This window comes from Bactrocera oleae, chromosome 4 (genome assembly GCF_042242935.1).
Source record: "Bactrocera oleae isolate idBacOlea1 chromosome 4, idBacOlea1, whole genome shotgun sequence".
Taxonomy (NCBI): Eukaryota; Metazoa; Arthropoda; class Insecta; order Diptera; family Tephritidae; genus Bactrocera; species Bactrocera oleae.
Window position 1 is genome coordinate 42,085,968 of NC_091538.1, and position 21,633 is coordinate 42,107,600.

General features: G+C 33.4%; 1 protein-coding gene across 1 annotated transcript in view; it reads left to right on the top strand.

The window, feature by feature from the left end:
* The window catches only part of luna, a 355,849-nt gene that overhangs the window by 12,201 nt on the left and 322,015 nt on the right, over positions 1-21,633 (top strand). Inside the window, exon 2 of the mRNA XM_014232061.3 lies at positions 2,514-2,920. Within this exon, the coding sequence (XP_014087536.1) occupies positions 2,777-2,920 (144 nt within the window). The 5' untranslated portion in view covers positions 2,514-2,776. The remainder of the gene's footprint in view (positions 1-2,513; positions 2,921-21,633) is intronic.

Here is a 21,633-nt window from a genome sequence, read left to right on the forward strand (position 1 = left end):
AATGGATTTTTCAGTTAAAATTTATTCCATTCAAATTAGTAAAAATTAATTAAAAGAAAGACACTATGTGTAACTAATACTGTAAAAAACATTAAGTTAAGTTAAGAAGTTATTAACATTTTGTCGATTACATGCAACTGTACATAAATTTAACCACTCCTTATTTGCTTTTAATCTCTTTTTACTCTTCCAAGCTACTTATTTTGGTATTGAAATTTGTTTGAATTTCTTCCTCTACCTCTTCATCAAATTTGGTTTTGTATTTTGTTAAGGTGTTTGTGACACAAACTTGTAAACGCAGCACACAAATTCGAGACCAAAACAAAAATGAAAAGAAAATAAAAACAAACAGCAGAGAACAGAAGAGGTGCGATGTAAAAGTGTAGAGGGGGGTTGAAGGGGAATGTAATGGCTGAGAATATTCAAAAGGCGATAATTGACGCAATGAAAAAATATAAAGAAGTTGAAGAGAAGGGTATTGCACTTAAATACTACATGTGTAGGTACAAAAAGAAGCAGGTCTGGTCAGACTTATGAAAAGGCCAATAAATTTCGAATGCATAACGAATATGAATTGACAGACATTAACTGTTGAAGTGTGGAAAGCCACAAAGTGAAAGAAAAACACAAAATATATTAACAAAAAATATGTTTGTTTATTGGTGAGTATGTTTTGAGGACATTTTTCGAAGCGAGCGACCGCTGGTGTTGAATGGACTTGAATGAATTATGGTGAATTATTCAAAAACATTGAAGTTCCAAGTCTGTGATAGGGATTATTCGCAACACTTAATCAGTTCGAATGATTAAGAAAAACCATGGAAGGAACCGAGCAAAAATTCTGTGTATCTACGGAAAAGAGGCTGTGATCTGGGTTTTTGAACGATTTCCAATGCAACGTTTCAAGCGTTAATTCAACATAGCGAGTTTTTGTAGCATAATAGCGATATTACCTTTCTAAAGCTTTGGAAATGAAGTCAAACTAAAAGAAGCGTTATTCAAAATATAGAAAACGTCGTTAAAGGTTTCAAAGTGCGGAATAACGCTTGAGGTGTTAAATGGTGGAACTAAAACATTAATGAGAGAATAATGAAACTTCAGCAAGTCAGTCATTAAGTAATTAGTAAGTAAAAGGGTTTGAAACAACAAGCCCTCGGAAATAAATATAAAAACCAATATTGGACATACCTTGCCGGGAAAAATATTAGCGGATTGCAGTTTTCCAAAAAAAAAAACATAAAAATTTGCTTTGCTTTCCATTATTAACCCCAAACCATCCATACATATACTTGTATAGTATAGTATATGTGGCGGTATTTTTGTTTGAAATCGAGCTAAAAAGGCACTTAAGCAGGGAAGTAAATCGATGATAAACAATTATAGTCAAAATTAAAAAATAGTTTGATAAAGAAATTGAAAAGAGTTTTATCATAAAATGCCTTTTACTTATAAAATGCATTTATAATTTCTTCATATTTTTTTTTTAATTTTTATAATTATATATCATAAAAATAAAAAAAACATAAAAATAAAACCGTAATAATGCGACCTGACCTATTTATATAGTTGATACTTCGCCAACAATAACACATACATGAATATTCATAATTGTTGTGAATATCATTACTTTATTTTGAATATTTTTTGGTAACTATTACTGTAGTTCTCAGCTACCAAGAAAGGGGAACGCGAGCTCGCGCTGCTTACAGAAGTTCACTGACCCGAAATTTTCATAGCTCGGTAGAATATCGACATATAAATACATACAAACATCTCTGTGTACATACAAACATTAAAAATATTTTTCTCAGTCTCTGTGTACTTTTTCTTCGCATTCGCTGTTGTTGTTGTTCGTCGGTGCCGTTGGTTTATTCGGTTATACGAGTAGAGTAGTAGGAAAACCAGGTTAATGAAATATGGTAAAAGCAAAGTGCAACAAAAACAAAAATGCAGAGGGTCAAATGGCCGAGAATACACATGAAACGTGTATTAAAAATGAATATATGTCTGAATGTATACTTTTTGGAAATGGGTAAATCGAGTAATCGAATGTATATATAAATATATATGTATTTAAATATATATACATACTTGTATATATCAATAAGTATAAGCTTTTGCTATGTTGCTTGGCGGTTAGACAAGGCTTTTGACAGAGATAGAGACGATATCACGTGGTACGCGAAGAAATGTCGAAGAAGGCATACTTTAACAATAAATACGCAGATGTAGGTATGCGTTTGTCAATGCGTTTTTAGAAAAAATGTAGGCAGGTAAAAATGCAAATGTGTACATCTAATTATCGATTTTTTTTTAATAATAATTTATTTATATGTATAGACATATGTGTATATGTATTTACTCCATACATGTTTTTATACAAATTTTGCATCCAAATTTAGTCGCCAATTATTTTTTTATGTTATTAATAATTATTTGCTAAATAAAATTAAATATAATATATTTTTTACAAACTGAACTACCACTAAATTATTTGTTTTTTCTATTTACAGGCACGCTTCAAATTAGCCGAGAAGGCACAACCGTTGTCAACCGAAATACAGTGAATTCGTTAGAAAAACGAAAAATAAAGTGTTAACTTAAAAAAATAGTAGTATTTATTGTAAAATTTAATAAAGAATTTAAAATTAAAATTAGTGTGTGTAAAAATTGTGTAAAAAAAGTCATAAACTTAAAGTGCATACAATTTGCAAAATAATCAGAAAAGTTTTATAAATTTCAAAAATTATTTTTTACGAAAGTGTAAAATAACTCAATGAAAACGGAGTTGTTGGATTTTCATGGCATGGATCTCAATATGGATATACTACCGAGCGGGAATATATTCAGCGAATTGGAGCACGTCTGCACCACTGGCTATTTCTCATCACAACCATCTATTGAGGATCAATGGCAACAGGTAGGTGTGCGCTATTTATAAACTTTTAGTTAAGTGACCAGAAAACAAGAATGTTTATATGTGAAAATCACAAACAACAAAAATCAGTGCAAAAAGTAATTTGTTTAATTTTTTATAGAATTCCTTAACCACACACTTTGTAAAAAACTGATATAATTATTAGCTTTTTTTTATATTTTTTATTTAATTTCACTCAAATAGTGTGGCTGCCTGAAAACTCAACTTTTGTAGCATTTGTTTAGAATAAATTAAAATATTTCGAGTATTAGCATATAGTTTATGTCTGTACTATTTTTAAATGGAAAATAGAAAATGGATGTAAACAAAACCGAAACAAAACACATTTTCAAATTCATGCAGACTGCTATATTTAAATATGTATGTGTGGAAAAATGAATTTCATAAATTATTTTTATGTGAAGAAAAAGCATAATCAGATCAAAGAGGAAAAATTGGTTTAGTGAAATGAATTAATAAAAATTTTTATTTTACTTATTTTATTTTTTAAAAGCTAAATACGATTATTAATTCAGTTTTAAATGTTCAAACTGTCTAAACCGACCACCGTGTCGACAAGAAGTAAACGTCTTTTGTCCCACTTTATTTTCAGTATACTCAAGAATATATGACAAATTAAAATGGTGTGAACATTGGTTATGTTTGAAAATGAAAACAATATATGGCATGTACGAGTATATAAAAAATGTTATGGCTTCCGATTTTTCTACTTCTGAGTCTTCATCTTGTCTCTATGTCTTTCGCATTATTTCTTTCAACCAAACATTTTGACACACCCTAGTGTGTTACCGTACGCCACTTAGCTAGAAGCAATAAAATTCTAGCATGTGGTTTAAATAGAAATAAAAACGAATCTTCTTCCTCCAGCAGTCAATAAACTTTTAGATAGTTTCTGCAATATTCAATGATTTCTTTAAGCAAACTGGCGTGTTTATAATCAAAGCGATCAAATATTAATATTAGCTTTAATTACGTATTTTTATATTTTAGGGCACTGGATAGTATTCTTTTTCGAAATACTAATTTTTTGTGAGCTAATACTAATCGTTGTAATATTTCACACCTTTTTTCCACACTGTAGTTTGGAAAAAAAAGAAAAAACTTTGACCACTTTTAATACCCATCACAGATACATTTCTTATGGGAGAAAAGGGTATAAAAATATCTTTATCTTCATTTCGTTCGGGTATATACAGATGAACAGACAGACGTACATGGCTTAACCGACTCAGCTGGTCATGCTGATCATTTATATTCTATTTTTATAGGGTCTCTGACGTTTCCTTCGCGATGTTACAAATATCGTATACTCTGTTCAGGGTGTAAAAAATTGTGTATAGATATGTCATATGATAAAATAAGTGAGTGTAAGAGATGTGTTTATATTTCATAATTTCCGAAAAAGTTAGGTTTGTTGAGCTTTTCAGTAAATGTAAACAACTACGTCCTAATTAAGCTTTTTTTTTGCTATTTGTGAACATTTACAAAAAGGAAAATCTATAATTATATTAGTGTTGTGCTTACGGAGATAGCGCGGTGGCTGCTTTTGGCCTTCGGCAAAAATATATTTTGATAAAACAGTTTTCGCGTGCAAAAAATCAGCTTCTCCGAGTCCTCGGTAGATGATTAAATAATCACAACTTCTGCAGTTCGTTCTTAAAATTCATGTCCACATAAGAGCATTAATTCAGTAATTATTTCACACTTTAGTTTTTATCAAAGCTATGCATTGAGGCCATGCAAAAAATACTCACATACTTATATACATGCTATGTATACTTATATACATACATTTGTATATATATGTGTGTGCACTCGGCGCTTATCATCGCGCACAAGCGCTGAATTGCGTTTATCAGCCATCCAACAGCACAACGCCTGCACTGTGCATTTCGATTTAAAAATATATTTCCATAGAAGTGCTTGAGTTTATCAGAAGTATAGAAATACCCATGCCTGCAAGAGTTAAGCGCATAAATAACCTCGAAAGAATGCGAATAACACTTTTACTGCACGATAACCGGTTTCTTTTCCCTTGCCGATAAGCTGTTGCATGGGCGAGAGGCCGCGGGAAGTTTAGCGCTATAATGAATTATAATTCAACAACAAGAATAACAAGCAGTCAGAATCAGCTGAGTTTGATAAGCAGCTATGAGCAATGGCAACATGCGATAATTTCTGCGCTTTTTCTATTTTGTTATATTTTTTTCTTTTGCTCTGATTGTGTTCGCATTTCTTTTTTGTTTGGGCACTTTTGTTTGCGTTACTTGTTATCAGAAGAATGTACAAATAAGCAGCAGCAAAGGCAAATGAATTAGCAAGCCATTATTGCAGAATGTGTGCGTGCTTGTTGTTGTAGTAGCGCAAGCACTTTAAAATTTAATTGTTGGAGTAGATAAAAATAGAAATACACGAAGACTCGAATGGGTAGGTGATTTAGTGCGGTGATATTTGTGGAACAATTTTTGTTGCCACTCGTGTTTTTCTATGTTAAAGTAGTGAAGAATACAAGCACACATATAAACGTGTATACATATACAATACTGCCGGCTCCGTTAAGATACAATAACGCTTTAGCATCCCTGCTGGAAATTCGGCATTAAAAGTTATTCAATTCAATATAAATTTACAATACGTTTACAATTAATAATATACAGTCATATATAACTAACTACAAGTACTTAAATATTTTGTTATACTTGTGCAATACGTAATAAAATACCAATTTTAATTTTCATTACATAATTTTTGAAAGAAAAAAACCATAATGGGAAGAAACCCATTGAAAACGAAGATAAAATATTTCTATTCAAATCTACTTTTGTTTTACAATTTCTGAAAAAATTTAATATAGAAGTGTAAACATTTTTTACACCGTGAAAATAAAGAGATTTTAACCAACATAAAGCTTACTGTTTTTTTTTATCTGATATTTTGACTGAGAATTTATAATAGAACATAAGGTTTGTTTTGAATTAAAGTCGAAAAAAGAGAAAAAAACACACAAGCTTGGATAATGGAATGTTTTACATAAATTTTGGGGTTATGTGAAAAAATTGTGATTACAGAAGTTGGAGATCTTTTTGCCTACAATTTTGCCATTTAAGTTTTTTCTATGAGACTCGTAGTTTTTAACCCTTAAGTATTGAACCCCGCTTATTTTTCTTATATTTCGTTTCTTATGGGCACTGGTTTATTTATAAAACAATATTCTTTTTTTAATTTTTGAATTGTTTTCTTAACATGCATTAAATTATTTATGATATTTTAATCACAAAAAATTTTATTTTTATTTTATTTCCGTCTTTGTTTTTCAAATTTTTTTTTTCATGAAATTTTTTTTAGACATTTAAAAATGTTTATATTTAATTTATATTAATTTTTTCTTACATTGTAAAAAATATTTAATATATTTAAAGCGCGCATATCTTTATTATTTTATATTCTTAAAACATTTGCAATATATATTTTGTAAGCTCGCTTTTCCTTAGGCCCTTCAATATTGCTTAGTTATGTTCGTATGAGTGAGGTTGCCTTGTGACTCGTGCTAATGTGAGTAATATGCTCATAGGGTTATATATAAGCGCATATGTAGGTATATTCATATGTGCTTCTACAGCCAGTCTGATATCTCCAAACAATAAACAAAAAAAAATATTTGTATTTATTTTTTATATATTCTTCTCTTCATAAAAAATTTTATTTTTCCAAATGACCGTGAATTTTTTAATTTCTAACAAAATTCCTTTGAACTCTATTTATTATGGCGCTTCGATGGATAAATAACTAAAAGCGTTTTATATGTTTATATATGGTTATAAAAATTAGGAATATAAAAATGCCAAATTAAATGAAGGGATGAGTTAAATTTTTAGGTTTTCAGCATTTTTGTGAACGTAAAATTTTTTATAATTACAATATCGTAAAGAATTTATATAGTTTTGCAAAAAATTGTGTATTTATAATTTCAAATTCAATATTGATTGCTTTGTGTAATAAATATGTTCCATATTGTAATGTATTGTTTATATTTGAAATTTTTTATTTATGTCTTCATTCAAATTAAATTTAAAAAAATTGGTAAATAAATTCACAATACAATAATAATTAAAGTGCACAAATTAAATAAAAAAAATTTGTTGAATAAATTTACAAATACAACAATAATAAAAGTGCACTTTAATTTTGCATCTAAACTCAATATGAAGACTCTACATATATTTGTATTTGCCAATCAATTTAGTGTTTTCTGCTATTTACTATGCACTAAAACGATTATCTAAGTCAAAGTATTCCTACACACACCCACACATTTTTTATGCATGTGTAGGTGTTCTGCCGCGGCTCGTACCCACAAAAGTGCAGAGAACATACATTTGTTTGACGTAACCTTCTTTTGGATGAGATTTTTTTGGCAGAATTCTAGAAGTGCGAATAAGTATATATATATTTATGTATACAGAAGTACATATGGACGGGTATTTCTACATACATATATCATGCGCTATATAAGTTCAAGTATGTTTATTTTTGCTGGACTCATTTGATTTCGCGTAGCCAACTAGTGTGAGCTTTAAGAACTTCAATAGGAGAATGCAGACAAAAAATCGCGAATCGCGAATCGCGTTGATATCGCGAATTTTGTTTCTGGGTATTTGTTTACTATAAGAACTAGTGTGAAGCTTAATAAATATCTACTGACTTTTTTCTTTATTAAAATATCTCCATCTATTATATATAGAGAAAAAATCTATACGCATACATATGTATATATACATACATCGGGAAAAATTTCGGTAAATGTATGTTAACCCATCTTTCGTTTAAACCTCAATTTTAGCAATATTCCTATATATAAGTGACTGACTGACGATATGACGCCAGCACATGGTTATAAGTCATAGATTTGATGTTATGAGATTGATAAAATCTAATAAACGATTTTAAAGCAAATAGATATCTAATAAATCGAAAGTGATAGCGCATCGGAACCGAATAACGCTTGAAATTCTTTAATATTGGCAGAAATTAAAAGCTGATAAAAAGTAAAAAAAAAAACGAAAGTTACTTAAAATCAACGAAATGAAGTCTTCGACAGTCGGAACTGCATTCAATAATTTTTTTTTTTTAACTGTGAAAAACTCAGTATTTGTCTAACGTTGGATTTAGTTAGGTTTAGAGGTTGATCTTCGCGACAGAGAAACCGAATAACAGTCGCAGAGTTGAAATACCAGAACAACTCATATATAAGGATAAAACAAGAAAAAACCTTAACTTTGGTTGCACCGAAGCTTTAATACCCTTCACTATAAAAAAGTTACCATACAAGACGCAGACGTTGATCGTTAGTTTGCATGGCAGCTACACGGTATAGTGGTTCGATCTTAGATTGTAGCGTTGGTTTAGGGAACACTCCATACCGAATTTCGTCAAGATGTCATTTCAAATAAAATAGTTTTTCATATACGAGCTTTATTCTGATCATTCCATTTATATGACAGCTATATGCTAAAGTGATTCCATATCTTCGGTTCCGAGAAATGAGCAGCTTGTTGGTGAGAAAAAGACGTGTGCGAAACCTCAGATCGATATTTCAAAAACTAGGGGACTAATTTGCATATACACAGATAGACAGACGGACAGAGGGGCTGATGGACATGGCCCAATTGACTCAACTCGTCACGTTGATCACTTATGTATATATACATTTTATATGGTCTTCGGGTTTTTTTCTGGCAGTTACAAACTTCCTGTTTAGAGTATAAAAAGAGCCAAATATTTAGGGCGGATGACTGAAGATATGACACCCCAGATATTTCAGCCTTACTTTAGCGAAAGCTGGACTTTCAGAAAAAAGGGAGTGTCGAAATATTTATATTTTTAGATGATTTTGGTTTATCGTCTAGAGTTTCATTGTTTTACTTTTGTTAAAAATTTTAAATTTTATCATTAATTAAACATCGATTTTTTTCACATTTTCACATTTTATACAAAGTTATTTGCCTCCATTAAAAATTGTATTGAAAAAAATGAACCTTATTTAGTTATTTGCGTCAAATGAACCACCTAAATGAAGACCTACTTCACAACTAGTATGAACTATAAGATTAACGAAACAGACTATTGTTGCTCTCCCGAACCCTGTTGAAAAGCGGTATTTTTTACGGGTTGATTCGACTCAATCATCGGATTTGGGCTCGAAATGTAATATTTTTAAACCGGTTCAAAATAAATATTAGTCACATACTGGTTTAAAATAGATGCATAGCACTTTAGATCGATACTTCATAAATATTACATAATTTGGTATTCATTATAATTGTATCATAAAACTGTGTGATGGCTACTAATTCGGTTTTCAGTGCTCTAGGTGCACTCTCCTTAAATATTACTCGCACAACTTTGCACAGGGGAATGTATCAATATAAACATTTTATTGTTTGCTCGTATAAATATTTATGTATGTAACTTTGTGTATTTACTGTGTTTATGATTATAATTCCTTTATAAATACTCTTGGAAATTCTTGAGCAGGTGTGAAAGACAAAAGTCGACACCTACATATGAGTCGGGTACGGGCGAGTTGTGGCGCATGTATACGCACACACACACACAGATACGTCCACTTTTGTATGTGTACATATGTTTATACAAGCAATAAGCTATTAAAAAATGTATAAGTTTGCACTATTTACACAACACATAATTTTCGCAGTTTTCGCGCTATTTTTTAGCAATGCCAGCAATTCTGGTTATTCACATACGCACACACATTTTGCGGTATTCACTTTCGCACAATTATAATATGAGTAGGTTATGTGTAAGCAAGAATTATACATGTAATCATTGTTTACATTGCAAATCTACAATAATTGTGTTGCATGGAGTTTGAGTGTATGTACTTAAAATCTCTATAAATATGCATGTAAAAATTGCGCAAAAAAGCGCGTTTAAAGTATAAATTATTTTTATTGAATTTTCTAATATTTTATTAAAATTTTTATTTTTATTTTTAAAACTTATAGCATTTCAATGAATGTTTTTAGTTCTTTACAGCACGGCTCGCGCGAATAAATTCCAGCCGATAGGCTCCACTTTCGACGACTTCTTGCAGTAATTGGGGCCATATGTCCGCAATAACGCGTTGAATATTCTCTTTCTTCTCTCGGACTGAGCTGCGTAGACAAGCGACTTCACATAGTCCCACGAAAAATATTCCAGCGGTGTTAAATCACATGATATTGGAGGCCAAGTCAAATAGTTCGAAAGTGTACTTTAATAAATTGTTTTGTTGGCTAAATGGCAAGTAGCGCCGTCTTTTTGGGACTTTTTGGGAAAGGTCATTCACATCAACATTTTCTAATTTAGGCACGAAAAAGTTACTAATCATGGCTCTTTAGTGTTCCACATTGACTGCAACATAACGGCCGGTTTAATTTTTGAAATATGGATCAAGGAATCCCTCTTCCCATTGAGCACACCAAACAATGACTTTTTGAGGATGCTACGGCGTCTCAACAATGGCTAGAAAATATCATTACTCCAAACGCTTCAATTTTATTTTTTAACGTACTCATTCAACCAAAAGTGAGTTTAATCGCTGAACAAAATTTTCTTGTCTTTCTTCTTCTTTCAAACAATTTTTGTGATGGTGTCTATATGTAAATTATATGAAGTGGCAAAATAATCAGAAAACAAATTCCTTGAAATGATTCTAATGAAGTTCATACCACTCAAATTCTTTCAAAGACAATTTTGCCTTCGTAAAACCACAACTTTGAGTAATTATTTGTAAATTTGATTTATTTTTAATAGAACTACATTTGTTCGAACATAAGAAATAAATGTGGAAAACACTTAAAAAATCATGTGTGAATAATTCCATGAATTCATGCACATATTTATATGCAAATGCATCAATGTATTGCTTGTATACTTTATAAACAGCTTAATTGCAATCAGTTAAGCGAAATTAATCACAGTTGACATGCCCCGAAACCCACACTTGCAACGTGCCTTTAAGCCAGTGAACTTCTGCTAGCAAACTGAACCGATCCGAAACGGATATTTAGCTTATTTCCTTCGATTTCCGTTGCCTTTAACCTGCTGAGAGGCAAAAGCAGCACGCACAGTTGCAACATGTACATACTTGTGTATGTGTGTACAAGCAATCATGCCATTGTAGATATGTATCTATTTATACAGTTGTATTTATCGTTATTTCTAGTTTATTGCAAGGATATTACTAATATTGCTGCTGTTGCATATTAATATTGGGTATGTTGCCATATTTTTCTCATTCAATTTCCTTGCTAACAAGCGTTCTATTTCGCTTTTATTATCTCCCTCTTCCTTTCTGCCACTCATAAATATTCCATTCTACTTCCGTTCGATTGCGTATATTTGAGGCAAACATGTGCACAAACGCAGATATGCTCGGGCATACGTATATATCTTACACATATACATATGTAATTGTACAAGTGCATTTGACTCCTGATTTGCTTGCTGGTATATACATAGATATATGTATGTATGTGTGTGTGTGATGCAGCTTACATACAATAATAACAACAACCGCAGTCGTAATTTCTCATCTATTGTTTTTCTCCGTACCTAAACGCATATATACATAGGTATGTGTGTATATGGAAATTTTCTTTCGATGCGTTCTTCATTTCCTCAAGTGTTCCTCTAACACATGCAGCCATGTGTATGTATTTTGGTTTCGGTTTTTCCCATTTGTTTTCATTCGCAGTCAAATGTTTTGCTGTTGTTTTTGTTGTTATTATTGTTATTGATATTCTAACTGTTCATAAACATACTTCCGTTTGCGGCGATTAACAAACAAACACAGTATTGCGTGTAATAAATGAATGTTGAGGCACGTCCCATACTCCACATATACACATACATAAATAAATAAATACTTGCATACATATAGGCGCAGTAACTTCTGGCAGAAAAACTATATACTTGAGAATATTCTTCTATGTATGGTATTTGCAAGTGCATTTGGTCCAATACAATAAAAAATTTGGCTATGGCTTATGCAGACATAACTTTTTAATGAAGAATAGAAACTTTTGGAATATTAATAATATTCTTAAAGCATTACTTTGCGTGCTTCAAATAGTATTTGAAAAGTAATTTGTATCGTATTACAATATGTTTTAAGACGTTTTTTTGTTAAAACTGCTTAATGCTGACCTCGATATTTATTAAGAAAGAGTATGGAAAATGGTAAAAGTAAGAAGTAAAATACGACAGGTATTATTGGTTTTGGGAGTAAATGTGAAGTCATTTGATGCTCTGGATGTACTCTCGGATACGATCACCACATTTATGATTACAATCAATTTACAAGTTTTGAACTTTTCAGCTTAAACTGATTAAATGTTGCAGCGCTGATATTTACGCATATCTTTAGCTCCGGAAAACGATAAAAACTATTTTTTCCCTTATATTCCTTTAGCTGATTTCATGTAGCATTGAGTGTTGATGGCCAAATGCTAACCCAAACAGACAAACACATATAGTTGCGGAATTCATATGAAAATTGATTTATCGGCAATTGCGTACATTTCAAATTTTGTTTTATATCTCTTTAAAACACATAAACAATGAGTGCGAAATAAATACAAATATGCCATAAATTCAGTCAATATTTATGATACGCACAAATTATGAGTAAACATTGTTTGTTCCAATTAAAAAGGCCAAATATTTTGGTACATACATGTATATATATATATATAATATGTAAATTTAGATACATAAATACATATGTTACATATTTCATGCTACATAGCACACACACCATTGAGAGCAAAATTATTTAATTGCAAGTGGGCGCAAGTGATCTTTGTTCATTGAGTAAAACTCGTAAGACGCTGAAAGACTTAATACTATATTTTTATTACTCACTGGACTAACTTGAATGCAAGCAATTTTAATTTTTTCTCAGACTTATTAACACGCTGACTAAAGACTTGCAAATGTGTCGATGTTTGTGCAACTGATTGTTTATATAGTACTTTTTGCAAGTGATTTCCGGTGTGGAAATTCTGAATTGAGTCGTTGTTGATGTTGTTTAAATAAAATTTCTTGGAAAATGTGATGAAGATTATCCATAAGTACTATGAAAAATGGTAATAAAAGGAAAGTTTTCTAAGCTAAGCTAGATATCAACATTATTTGTATTGAGGTCTAAGCATAGGCACTTCTTTAAGTAAATCCACAGAGAAGTTTTAATTTTTTTGAAGAATATCCTATTTTGCTTTTAGGTAGACCCAAAAATGCACATATAATAAATGATATCTATTCATATTCCATTATAACACGTATTTCTATTACCTTAGGTATTTTAGATCACATCAATATATCTGAAAAGCAACAGGTTCTTTAAGATATATTCAAGAATTAAAATTTTGAAAAAGTTCCGATGTTTTTTCAAGCCTTTACTCGTAATATTCAATTCAATTCAATTGTTCTGGTGCATGTAGAATATATTACACAGTATATTCAAAGGAAAAAAAAATTAAATGCATGTCCGAAATGGCTCTTTAACACATTCATCTCATGTTAGTATGTATACGTAGAAAACTCTTAAAATTTCTTCTTATGGTACTTTATAGCTTACTGCTTTCTATCTAATAATACTTCATCTCGAACAAGTGCAATCGGGGTTTTCCCGAAGTTACCAATACACGAAATTCAAACGAATGAAATATTTAATGCTCAGGATCGTGCCTTTTAGGCGCAAACAAATATTTCCATTTCGAATCCGAACTATATCGTTAGTGCTTTACCTTAGTATTGTATTTCCACTAGAGCTACCCATAAGCCTATACTCATCGCAATAAAGTTTATCAATTCAATAAAGCTGCTCGCACGAAATGCTATGCGGAACGTGAAACAAGCAGGCGAGTTAACTTGAAGTATTACGTAAAAACTCGCTTGAACCTTGCACCCGTTTCTGGGTCATGCCACATTTCGCTAAAGCGCAGACAGAGGTTGCGGAGGAAAAGAAAGAAAACTCATTCACCCCGCAACTAAATACAATACAATGAGCCTATAATCAATCGCTAAGCCACACAGCCATTTGGATTGTTCTTTTGACTGCCATTGCCACATGCTACATGGTGCTACACACAATTGTACTCAGCCAAGGCTGAGCCGAAATGGCACGTTCCAATTTATTTATTTTGTTTTCGGTGTTTTCCATCATTTGTCTGCAACGCGGCAGAATGTCAGAAACGTATGCGCTCTGTTGCTGCCACTAAATATTCGCATTGTTTTGGTTTTTATGTTTTCGTGTTGCCTTGCTGCAATTGTGGCACATTATTTAGCCACGAAAACATGCCCCATAAAAGCTAAAGAAAGAAGAAGAAGTAGTAAGGATGTGGCGCCGAATTTGATTGGATGTAGTTTATAGTAAATGGAATGTTGTAGATGTGCTATTGTCGGCCATGTGTATGTATGCTGAATGTAACAGCAACGTTGATTACAATAATATAGCACCCACACTTGGCATGTGTGGCATGTGTTTGTCGACGCGTCCATTCAACTGTCAGTGGGATTTCTTTGTCGACATTCGAACTCAATAAAACTGCGAGGCGCGGAGGCCAAGCTGCTGCCAGCTGAACGTGGCGAGGACGCACGGACAGATGGTGTCCGCGCGAACGACTGTACGGTCAGGCATATGAGCATACCAATGCAAGCACACATACACACACATTTACATCCTCAACTGCCGGTCATATCTAGACTACAGAGGGTAGCGGCCGGCAAATAATATTCCGTGTATGTAAATGTAAATCTTGCACCCCAAATGCGAACACGTACCATAAGTTATTATTGCTGTTGTTCCATTTTAGCCACCGAGAGCAGTGTTGGTGTTGTTATGTTTTACTCGTAGCATTACTACGTCAGCCGTCTACCGCTCGCACCATTTATCTTGTTGGCTGCAATTAATCATCAAACATAGAAGACGCACCAACGCCTTCCCGGTCGCCCGTTTAGAAGATAGAAGCTAAGTTTGTCGCTCCCCAAAGGGGAAGGGATGGCATGTATAGCTAACAGGATATACAGATGCATTTAATGAAGGCATGCGTACGTGCCTGTTTAGGCGGGACCGTACAATGTGAAGAGTGAGCGAAGACACTGAGAGGCAAATATTTGCGAAAGTACATTCGTAATCCATATTTCTATCAGCTCAGCTCAGTCGGCAAAGTAAGGAAGTCAAAACTGGCATTGCCGACATACCTTCGCTCCTGTGCCTCAATAATAAAAGTTATTGAACGTCAAAGTTAAGCTAGAGCAGCTATCGCCCAGGAATTTAAACTATGCCCACAGTGTTACATAGGTATGTAATGAACTGGATCTCCGGTGGCTCAAATTTCGGCCAAGCTGAAATATAATTAACTCGAGTTTTTTCTAAATAATATCGGGGGATTCTCAAAAAATATTTCACCAATAATATAAGTTTAACCATCCGAAACCAGACAATTTCGCTACCTTAGTGTAAGCGATGCATACAAACTACCGTTCATCAAAGTGCTTAGTTAAAAAATGGGCCATACTAGCTTAATTTATAGCTATAATCCATACGAATGGGTAAAGCAATTCTGTAACCGATTTTTCAAAGCGCATATATACACACTCATTTAAGCTTTGATGAGGATAGCACGAGCGGGGCGTATAGCGGAGACTAACGTACAAAATTTGTTCGGCGGTCTGCCATTGGCAGCCGCAATTAGGAGTGGATATACAAACTTAAACCCTCTAAAATTTGCTAGACGAATGTAGGCAAGTATTAGAAATGCACTTGCACACAAATACATATGTATGCATGCATACACATAAATAATGATTTTAGTTAACCCGTCGCTGACCCATTTTACGGCCGCATATTATTAGGGTACATTTGTGGACGGCAGATATGCCATTTCCCTTTCATTTTCCCTTTTTTACTTCATATTAGTGTTTCTAATGGTCACTACTTTGTTTCAATGCCTTTTTGTTTGCTATTGTTTATTTTTTGCACACTTGCGTGTGTGTGTGTGTGGCAATACTGTATGCCTGTCTGGGCTGCTTAGTGAAGAAGCCAGTATCTTAACAAGATTTATGTGCCATAACGAAACGACAGGATGAATGTGCTGACCACCGCGAGCGTTTTGGAGGGTTGAAATCCCTCTGACTTACTTCAGAGTTTGTGAAAGTCCACATACATGCACACATGTGTTTGATAAAAGTTAAATTTATTTTAGTTTTGCCTAATTTGGGAGCTGTAAGCCACTGTTTACGCCTCTCCTTTGGTTTATCATACGTAAACAGCCGAAATCCATTTAATACCTATGTACCTAAAAATTTGTAACATATCAATTTAAATTTAATGTAAAGATATACATCTAAGTACACTAATCAGTATCTAAATTAATAGCACAAAGTATTTTTATCCTACTACTACTCTTATATATTTAAAGATATTGTTATATCTTTATTACAAATTAATTAATTTTGTAAATTTTAGTTTAATATTTCTTAAACAACATTATTTTAAATGATATAAACGAAAATTACATATTCCAGTTGTCTGTGTTGCCATATAGCAATTATGCCTAAATGTATGCTATATTAGTCTTCCTTTGGCCTGCTTTTTTCTATATTAACACGTCGTTTGACACGAATATTTGTCACATTTTACGTTGCATGTGTAGCAACTCAAGGAGGACTGAAAATGAAGAGAGGACACACAACCTCTAAATGTATATAACATACAAGTATATCGGCTAACAACGTAACTAGAATTTGGATTGGAAAATGTGTAAGTAATAACTGAAAGGTCCTTTGGGTTAGGATTAAACATCGATCCTAACAGGGGTGTAATGTGGATAGCTTAAAACACCGGTCTGTTGTGGTACCTAAAACCTTTATATAATTGATCATAAGACTCTCTGACACAGCGCTTTGTGCCTATCACAAATTTCTTTAAGCAGTTTCGGCTATGTCTCCTGGTTCGCCGAAAGTTAGACTGCCAAGATGTTTCAACCAAAGTCTTGCAAAAATTGGATAATGGAGGTGAAGGTACCTGAATGTTTCTACCTCACCTTCTTTGATACAACTTTGATAACTTGGGTCCGACAAGACTTTTAGCCTAACCGCATAAATTCTTATGGGATAATATCCAGTAAGAACTTCTACGATTGCGGCAAGATGAACATATATACATGTATGTACATATATGTATGTTTATATATATACTTTGTTAATATCGTGCGAAGCTGTAAATATATCTGACAGAAGCCATGTAACATAACTTATGTGTTATTATACATACAAGTAAATATATACAATATGCATAGATATACTTCTATATATGTATTATGCCACTCCTGAAATAAACACTTGTTTCTTGGGAGTATCATCATTCATGTATACTTTGCATGGAATTTGCTGATTCTAAGTAATCGATGAATTTACTCATATTATCTCCTTCTTTTCTTTAATTTGTTTTGTATCAGATTTATTAAGCTCACTTTTTTTTACTTCTTTTCAACTGATTGGACACTGGTGTTTTGTGTCTGAATTGTTTGGTTATGGCTCAAATCTCTTCGTTACCTTTTTTGATGCTTGTATAAATAAGTATTATTCCTGGCGCTTTAGAGCCTGCGCGGGTTTTCCATATTATTTGTCATCCCTTAAAACTCAATGCCGCGCAACTAAAAAGCTATAACGGCGATACTTATTGTACACACAAAATATAATTCGATAAACTTGAGTGCTTCGTCAGCCATCGTCACCACTCATAGGAAATCAAGCGCCACCGTAAGTGTTAGCAATTATACGCTGCACTGAAATGCACAAATTGTAAACTACTTGGAAACTGGTTTGAATTACCACCCTAGCTACGAAATAGATCCTCTTCTAATTTCCTAAAAGATTTTTTTCGTTCGTATACTATTTTAAAATATTAGGTAAGGTAAAAAGTTCGTTCGGTTTTTTATTGATTTTTTAAAAGATGATAACTTTGTGTACATTTGTCCGATTTAAGTAAAATATGCGCCGTTTTGTTCGTAAACTTGTTGCCAACGAGATACCATCTTTATTATACCTCTCTCGTAGAAGGCTGCGTCCCTATTGGCAAAAAACTCGGAGTGCCAATTTTCACAGGCCTCTCTTGAGGCCAACTTCTCACCATTAAGCGCGTTCGCCATGGACAGGAGAAGATGGTAATCACTTGGTGCCAGGTCCGGACTATAAGGTGGGTGCATTAGGACCGTCCATCTGAGCTCCCGAAGCTTTTGGCGCGTCACCAAAGACGTGTGTGTCCTGGCGTTGTCCTGATGGAACACAATTCGGCCTCTGTTGATCAAAGATGGCCTCTTCTGGATGAGTGCTGTCTTGAAGCGGTCCAGTTGTTGGCAGTAGAGGGCCGAATTGAGCGTTTGGCCATAGGGGAGCAGCTCTTAGTAAATGATTTCTTGCGAATCCCACCAAACACACAGCAAAACCTTCCTGGCCGTCAATCCGGTCCACCGTCTGGGCCGCTTCCCCGAGCTTTGACCACGACCGTTTGCGCTCGATGTTGAAGTAAGTGACCCATTTTTCATCGCCAGTCACAATCCGCTTCAGAAACGGGTCGATTTTGTTGCGATTCTGCAGCGATTTGCAAATGGAAATTCGGTCCATCGTGTTTTTTTGCGTTAGTTCGTGTGACACCCAAACATCGAGCTACTTTTTGAATCCAAGGTTATGCAAATGGTTCCAAACGGTTTTCTGGCCTATCTTTAGTTCTTCAGCAATTAAATAAGTGCTCACTTGACGGTCTGTTTCCACTATTTTCATGATTTTATCGAATTTTTCGACGACATGCCTCCCGACGCGTGGTGCACCTTTGACATCGAAATTATCGGAACGGAACCTAGCAAACCACTTTTGTGCTACACATTCGTTTACAGTATCGGGGCCATAAACTAAATTAGTTCTTTCAGTCGCTTTGGCTGCTTTTTCGCCTTGATCGAAGAAATATTGAAAAATATAGCGAATTTTCTCTTTACTGGTGTCCATCTTTGACGAGCGCTCACAACGTACTGAGTCAATCGATCAACTGAAAAACGTAACACTAGTACTATGGACAATAACGCTATCTCTTAGATAAAAACCGAACGCACTTTTTACTTGACCTAATATATATCATCATGACACAAATAATTTATAAGTAAGTCGTTTTGTAACTCGTCCAGGTCTATATTCCATTCTTAACTACAGTACCTCATTTTCTTGTTGTATATTAATTAATATTTTTTGTTTAAGTTTCTATATTTAAACATACATCATTATTAAGTTTCAGAAAACTAATAGATTACAAGAAAGTAATTAAGTAACTAGTTCAAGTCTGGACCATTTTGAATTACTTAATTTTTTAGTAGAAAATTAAAAATTTTTTTTTGTTTAAGTTTTGACTGCCAAGTACTTTTCATGACCAGTTGTTGTATCACTGCCACTCAGCTATACATGTTGTACGCTTACAAGCTGTCATAGGTACACATTATGTAAAGAAACAAAAGCTTACACGCTTGGATGGCAACCAAAAAGTAGCAAGTGTGCAAAATTTTTGCTAATTTTTTCTTTCACTCCGTTTTCCTAACATGCTTGTACTGTATTGCCGAACAGAGGGTTGAAAAACATTAAAATTAATAGACAATTTAAATTGCCGCTGTTGTTGGGGGTTGATTTTTATGGTTATGTTACGTGCGCCCAGTGCCACGGTGTCGCATTTTGTGAATTTGTATGCGACATATGTACGTGTTCACGTTCGTTTAGTACCGCATGTGGGTCTCGTATGTAACTGAAATTTGCGCATTACATTAACGGTTGCACTCGGCGGCACACATTTGCTGTGACTGTTTACTTTTATGCCGGATACCGGAAACTTGCTGTGCAGCAACAGAACCGAGCGCCATAAGGTGCCACTGTAATCATTAGACAATCAGCTTTGTTAGGTTGGCAACTCTAATAACGGTATCGGCGAAGGACTTACACTCACACACACATATATGTAAGCCTCGTTTCAATTAATGCTAGCTAACAGTTCCTTTCGCCATTCTCTGCAACAATACATTTTTATTATCCTTAATGTTTTCATACCCGCTCCTTTTCCTTCGTTCTTATTTTATCGCACATCAACTTAATTGGTATGTATGGCAATTGCTATTGGTTTTTCGCATAAATCCGCACACATACATACATACAAATATATAAATATACATGTGAAAATGCCATAAAAAATTACAGTGTTGCTTTTGGGACCTTTTTGAGCAGCGCTGAGTCATCTCATTTCAAAACAATCTGTGAGTATTTTGGGTATACCTTGATATTGCAATCCGAAATTTTAATGGCAAATTCCAAGATATATTGTATATTTGTATACTTATATGTTTTTTTAATAATTTAAAACATTTGTTATCTTAGCAAGATCTACAGCCGAGCAAGTTGAGCTTTCCAAACAATTTTCTGAGTATTTTAACTCTAAGCTCTGTGGTGTCAATGTAAGGAATATGTATCAGTAGTCTACTTTAAGGCGCTTAACAATAACTCAACCTCACATTTGTACATATGCCAGAATAAATGGGCTTAGACTCAATTTGTAAAATGTGCTCCTTGATTTGTTACGCATATTTGAACATAATTGTTGATGTGTTGTTGTTTACATAGATTTTACTTACATATTATATCTACATTTTTCTTGTCTTTAAAAATGTTGCAAGCAATGAGATGAAAGTTGAGGAAAGAAACACAACCAAAAAATAGACAATACTAATAAACAGTAATTTTCTTCTAATATTATAGTCATGTACATAAGTGTATGTGTTTTCTGGAAATATTCTTAATTGTACAAAAACAAGCTGGATTGCTAGATTTATGCATTCATTAAAAATTCCAGAAATAATAAACTTTGTTATTAACGTTAACTTGAGAATTTTTAGAAATAAATCCCGAGCGACTCTCTTTTGTTTTCAGAACTTGCATCTCTCGGCAATTTTATAGATTTACTTTCAGCTTTTAGCGCTAGTTTCTTTTTAACCTGCTTGAAAATTAATTTTGACCAAACTTCAGCTTAGTTATTCACGCGAATGGAAGTTATATTGGCTCTCTCTAAACGCGTCTCGTTTCTTTTAACCTAACAAATACATACATGAGTTTGTATATATAAACACGCTCAACTCTTTAGCCAAATTCGGGTAATTTTGGTTTTCGCTTACTAACCTATCGATTTTCGCCCATTCTTTACCGCTTTTCTCACACTGCAATACAGCATATATGGTATACTCATGACACCCGTGCACTACCTTATTTCTTGGCTTTCAGACTTTTGCCTCGTAATTGTTTCGCTTGTTATGCTTTTATCAAAAAAGTTTTCTCAAGTAATACAGGAACTTTTAACATAAATTGTACGCTTAACTTATCACAGTGTAAATGTTTCATCTTAACAACGTAAACGTCGCAGCACACTTTTAGCAAAAAGTATAAAGCGAAGTAAGCAGCTCCGAAACGCTGTGAGTGTTGCGAGCTTTTTGGCGCCACCTGCGACAGCAGTGAACACCGGCTTGTGGCATGGTGCATTAGTGAGTTTGTGAAACTATGTGACTTATACAGAAAAAAATCGTAAAATAAAATTTGTGGCTTTTTAG